General features: G+C 39.9%; 1 protein-coding gene across 5 annotated transcripts in view; it reads left to right on the top strand.

Moving 5' to 3' along the window:
- Nucleotides 1-6000, top strand: part of ZEB2 (zinc finger E-box binding homeobox 2) — a 130470-nt gene that overhangs the window by 97866 nt on the left and 26604 nt on the right. For all 5 annotated transcript variants that reach the window (XM_034785360.1, XM_034785358.1, XM_034785357.1 and 2 more), the window contains one exon: nucleotides 947-1018. In XM_034785360.1, coding sequence (XP_034641251.1) covers nucleotides 947-1018 — 72 coding nt within the window. The remainder of the gene's footprint in view (nucleotides 1-946; nucleotides 1019-6000) is intronic.

The following is a 6000-nucleotide window of genomic DNA, read 5'->3' as shown; positions in this document are numbered from 1 at the left end:
TTTGATTTTGCCTGTGGAATTATTTTGAGGGCCAGATTTTCAAATGTGGGCACCTAAATTGTGTCCACCAACTTTGTGTGAATACCTGTTGCATCTGAACTAACAAATCATCAGTAAGAAATCAAGGTGATAGGCATCTTAGAAATATCTACGTTAGATGGATAAATAGCTCAAAAAGATATTCTATCCATTAGTAGGCTGAAGCGAGCTCCTCTTTATAAATCCTATTTTAAAATACCTTCCACCCCAGCAACTTCACCAAAAGCAAATTGGTCCATAACAAATAGATGGATTGACAGATAATTCTGTATAATAAGTACTAATTTTCATGTGAAATAATCCAATTTTGGGGCACAAATCTATCCTTTGCAAATGCAAAGGAGGCTCAGACAAATTAAACAGACATAATCGAACTGTCCACAGTTTAAAATTTAGAAATTTTTGCACCCTCTGATATTAATACACTCCTCACTCCAAGTCTATATAGTTAAAATGAGGATGATGAATCAAATAGCAGGTGTATGATAATAATCTTAATAGATGGATCTGCTGTCCTTTCTTCTGTATTTACCATTACTTCATGTAAAATGCCTGTTCTTCCCAGGTAAAAATAATTAACTTGCAGTTGACCGATTATTAAAAATAAGAAGCTTTTTTCCACCGCACTGCTTATTGGATTTGATATCAGAAAAAGGCCTTCATTTGGCCCAAATAAATACCTCTGGTTTTCACCACTTGCTGTAATGTTTAAAGTAAATAAGTTCTTGTCCAGTTAGCATGATTGAATTCATTCAATTGCAAGAACAAAGCCATTGTATAGAGGCTTAGAACAGGCCTTTTCTCTGTTTCCTTTAAAAGATCTTCCTTGTTACTGCAGGGTGCTTGCTAGCTTTGTGAGCTGTTCAATAATTTGCAAATGCTAAAAATGCATGTGCTTATTTTGCAGAAGAAATGAAGGAGGAATATGACACTATGGGGCCTGAAGCCGCAATTCAGACCACTGGAAACAATGGTACAGGTAAGGCAAATGGTCCATTTGAACATCATGTTTGTTCTGTGTCATTTAGAATTAGCTGTGCATGGAGGGAAGAAGTGGCTAAACAATTTATTTACTTGTCTAGCTGAACAATTGAGAAATGTTTAAATAGTCATCCTGATTTCAATCCCCACTCGCTCTCCCACAAATTACAATGGTACAAACTGGGTATTCAGTGAAAACTCAATCTCTCTTTTCCCCACCATGCCTCAACCCCACTCATTTTAACTGCATTCTTGTAAGCTAATAGATTTTAGCATTGTGAGGAGACGTTTTCACAGTCAGGGTGAATGAAAGAGTTTAAAGTACGTGGGCCAAGATACTGTAGTCTTTTAATGAGAGAGACTGTACAAAGAACTTGATAATAAGGATGGGGTGCACTCTTTATGGCAACCCCATATTCACAGGGAACAGAGAGTAAGATACTTCAGAGAATCCACATATCTTTTTAGAAAGACACACACAACCCCACATATATACACAGATACACAATTTAAACCAATATTTATGAGATTATTTTGTTTCTAGTTAATCTTTTTTTCCCTACTTTCCATATCTATTTCTTTCCCTTCTTAAAATCCATACATTTCTGTGGAAAAAGAAAGGGAACTTAGATATTTAACAGTCATTATTTTTGAGCCATCTCTTTTTTTCTATAGCTGCAAAAGGCCGTAAAAAGTTTCTGTTACTAGCCAAATGAATTCTGGAGTTTGACCATGTTCTTCCCAAAGGCCATAAGACCCTTTGCCATAGATGATTCATGCATTACACTACATTCACCTTGCTTTCTGCTAGATTTACACTTAAATATGTAGATGTTTTCCAGCACAGGTAAATTGTTATGCATCACATTATAATGTTTGATTCATAGGTACTGCCTTCTTGAAATGTTATTATAAAAGATGGTACCTAAATGTTATAAGGATTTTATTACTCACACATCCTTAATGCTGGTACACACCCACATAAAACCTACAATGTCCTTAGTAAATAACACAAGAAATGTACTTTCTAATTCTTGTGGGAGAAAATAATAGAAAAATAAAAACATGTCAATGATTTTTTTCATACATTAGATTTATGCATGAAAAAGTAATGAGTGGATTAGAATGGAGTCACAGTTTATCATTATATATATCCTTAATAATATTGCTATACAGAACCGAAAATAACAAATATTCTAAAATCACTTGGTTTTTCAAGATATATTCATAAAGTGATGACTCATACATGGTATTTGGAGTAACTGGACATGAAAAGGTTCAGATGTTTGATTCAGAAAAAAGGCTGGATTCTTATCTGACTTACCATTACCAGAATCTTCCAGGTCCTGTCTCAGGCTTTGTGACTATCTTTCCACACATTTTTCTGACCATAACAAGTCCTGACTCCTTCCTACTTGTTGTGTTGTCTCCTTGGAGGGGGGGAAAGCTTGTGGCCTATTACCACCTACCATTCCTTTCCAGTTTCTGATGGTCTCTTCTTTCTGCTTTGTACTCTGGCCTTAGGTCTCCTCTTCAGGAGAAAGGTATTACAATACCTGTCAGCTGACAGCCCCATAGATCATATTCTACTCTTAATCCAGAAAAGAGGTGTCCCACTCCTCCTGTAAACCAGTCAGAAATCATCTTCTGGGCGTAGACATGAGGACCACAGCCCTCTCTCACTTAGTTGGTTTAAATCAGTGTCATTCTGTTGACTTCAGCTGAGGATCTGACCCAGGAAGTGTAATCACTCCTTGACAGTCATGGGGAGCTGCCTTTGGCCCTGTCTACAATAGGAAATTGTGCCTTGTTGAAGATTTGTTTTCAAACAACAGCCAGAAACGCTCTAAAGGGCCTCATTGCTTTGCCATTTAAAATGTAATAGCTAGTCTGGAGTAGTGAACTGTGGGACTGAGAAATCACAGACCATATGAAATGCCCACAACTTCTTCATGATTAGAGGTTCTCTCATAACCATAAGCGCCGACTACGTGGGTGCTCCGGGGAAAAATTAGTGGGTGCTCTGCACCCACCGGCAGCCAAACTCCCCCAACCCCGTCCTCGCCTCCTTCTCCCCCAAGCGCATCACGTCCCCACTCCTCCCCCTCCCAGCGTTTCCCACCCACCACCTAACAGCTGTTTGGCAACGCTTAGGACTTTCTGGGAGGGAGGGGAAGGAGCAGGGATGCGGCACGCTCAGGAGAGGAGGTGGAGAAGAGGCAGGGCAGGGGTGGGGACTTGGGGGAAGGGGGTGGAATGGGGTTTGGGTGAGGGCGGTGCAGGGGCGGGAAGAGCACCCACCTGGCAGAGGGGAAGTCAGCATCTATGAATGGAGCAAGGAAGAATATCACACATAATGGCTGGCCTATGTTGGGACTTAACCTTTTTTTCCAAATCCTAAGAAAATTTTTGGGTTGGGTGGTGGGAAGAACCCTTATTTTAGTCATTTTTTAAAATAAACCTCAATAATAACAGGAACACCTTCCTTTCTATACACCCATGTAACGGCTATTACTATCAATGGCTCTGTCTACACTAAAAGGCAAGCTGCATTTGAAAAGCATCCTAGAGGATGACTTCCCCCTAAACTGATCTTGAAAATACACCTAGCCAGACTATGTAGACCAGGTCAGACCCTGCTCAAAAGCCTACCCCTCAAAGAATCTTGAAGGGACTGGCTAATGGGAAGATAGGGTAAGTGAGTCGTTGTGGTATCTGAGACCTTGTCCTTTCTGCTGAGACCATTGATAAGAATACTAGCCATGGCCGGCTCCAGGCACCAGCGAAGGAAGCAGGTGCCTGGGGCGGCCAATAGAAAGGGGCGGCACGTCTTGTTGGGGCAGCATGTCCAGGTCCGCGGCGGCAATTCGGCGGCGGGTCCTTCAGTGCCTAGCATCCTCTTCAGCGGCACTTCAGCGGCAGCTCAATCACTCCGTTCAATCGGGATTTTCTTTTTTTTTCTTCTTCTTCACTGCTTGGGGAAGCAAAAAAGCTGAAGCCGACCCTGGTACTAGCTAGTGCCATTTGTGAGGATTGTTCTTGTGATGTGGACATCTTTCCACTGGGAACTAGACTATCTCCTCTAGCTCATTTCAATACCACCAAAACCTCTGATGGTAAGAATTAGTGGTCACTTCCAACTGAGCTTGATTTGAGCCTGTGATTTAGAAGTGAAAGATCCTATAACCCATTGTTAATCCACAGAACCATCCAATCTCTATCTGAACGGTCTCAGGTACTTTTCAATATGAATAATATACCTTACATCTGGCTATTGAGAAAAATAGAAATAAAATATAGTGAAAGTCACTTTCAATCATGTGACTTTCAGTGGGGATTTTGCTCTTGCTTCACTGAACACTTGAAAACCCTATCTCTAAATAACAAATATTAACTGTTTTGGGAGGATGTTACGAGGAATTCTTTGACATGCTCCTTGTAGTAAGGACTTACGTGGTCTGGCTTCAGTACTATTGACTCAATTTCCCACAGTGTGTTGTCTCAGTTTCCCCTCCCAGATGGTCAACCACCAACTTTGAGTGTGGTTAGGTCACTGAGGTGACTTAGCCCTCCACCTAAGAAGATGAACTAAGTCTAGGTACAGGTGAGGCTGAATGCCAGTCCCCTTAAAGGACCAACTCACCCAGTGACACACCCTCAATAAAGACCACATCACAGTGACCTTCATTTGCCCAAGGAAGTCCAGATGGGACTTTTTTTGGAGAGCATTATGAATGCTTCTGGATTGCCCAGGGAGGTCACTGCTAAATAATACAAAATGCTTCTTGCTCCTGAAGGCTGGGCATGTTATCCCTGCAAGGTTCCCCAATTCTAGGTGACCTCAGAAGACTTCATATCCAAGTCGCTCACATGTTAGAACTAACTACAGTTATTAATTGGCCAGGCAACAAATGTGATTGTTTTTAGGAAAAATTCACTGCAGTATGTCATTAACATAGAATGGAAATAACAGAAAGATCTTTATTATGCTATTGCCCTTGCTACTTTTATATATGGCTACCATTAAACATTTTTTTATCCTCTATATTTTTATACTAAGCAACATAAAGTTTATACAAGCAAAAGCAAAAGCTTCCACTAGAGTTAAAGGTATAGTTCATAGTTCAGCTATGCTAAATCAATTTGCAAACTGTTTCTAAAGGTCTCTAAAAGGGCTACTTAACAAAATGATGTACTGTATAAGCTGTTTTTAAATAGTTGATTGTTAGAATCATTTGATTTACTTCATTGGTCCGATTACTTTCATTACAGTTGGGATTCTTTTTTAGGAGATAGATGAGCAGATTCCCTGTTAATGAACAAACAAAATTTCCCTTTTTATATTAATAACATCTGGCTAATAAGCTTTGGCTGTCGATGTTTTTCATGTGATTTAAAGAAGGAGGAAAAAAACCTTCAAGGGAGAGGAAAACAGAAGTAAAACTTGGCAGGTTAGAAGGATAGGCCGTTTTCAGACCGTAATCTATGTGTACCAATGAGGGCCTGTCACTTCCTGCCTAATGAAGGCTGTGGTTTTATTAGTTTTGTTTGCGATTAGGAGCAGCTATCTCCACCTCACAGTAAGAGTTCCCACAAGAAATAACTGGTCTCCCAAGCTCCTTGAGTGTCCTCTTTCTCTCTCTTTTTAAAGATACTAAACACCTCCTTAATGTTTTCCTTAATGTATTTTAGTTTAGCATGAGGCTCTGATACACCAGCCTTTGGAACTGAAAATATTTCTACTCTCCATGCCCTAATAATTAATTAAAATATTACTTATTGGTGAGGTCACCTACTGTACTAAATGTTTGACTCACAGATAGGAGTGTGGGTTCTGTGTGTAATTTCAATCCACAAGGAATCTATGAGTGCGGCTTTTTACATGGAAAACAACTAAGGGCTTAGGGGGAGGCACACCTAATGATAATCAGGTGATTTGTTTAGTAATACTAAGTGATTTTTCCATAATTTCTGAATTCT

The sequence above is a fragment of the Trachemys scripta genome, chromosome 11 (genome assembly GCF_013100865.1).
Source record: "Trachemys scripta elegans isolate TJP31775 chromosome 11, CAS_Tse_1.0, whole genome shotgun sequence".
Classification (NCBI taxonomy): Eukaryota; Metazoa; Chordata; order Testudines; family Emydidae; genus Trachemys; species Trachemys scripta.
This window is presented reverse-complemented; position numbering and strand designations above follow the sequence as displayed.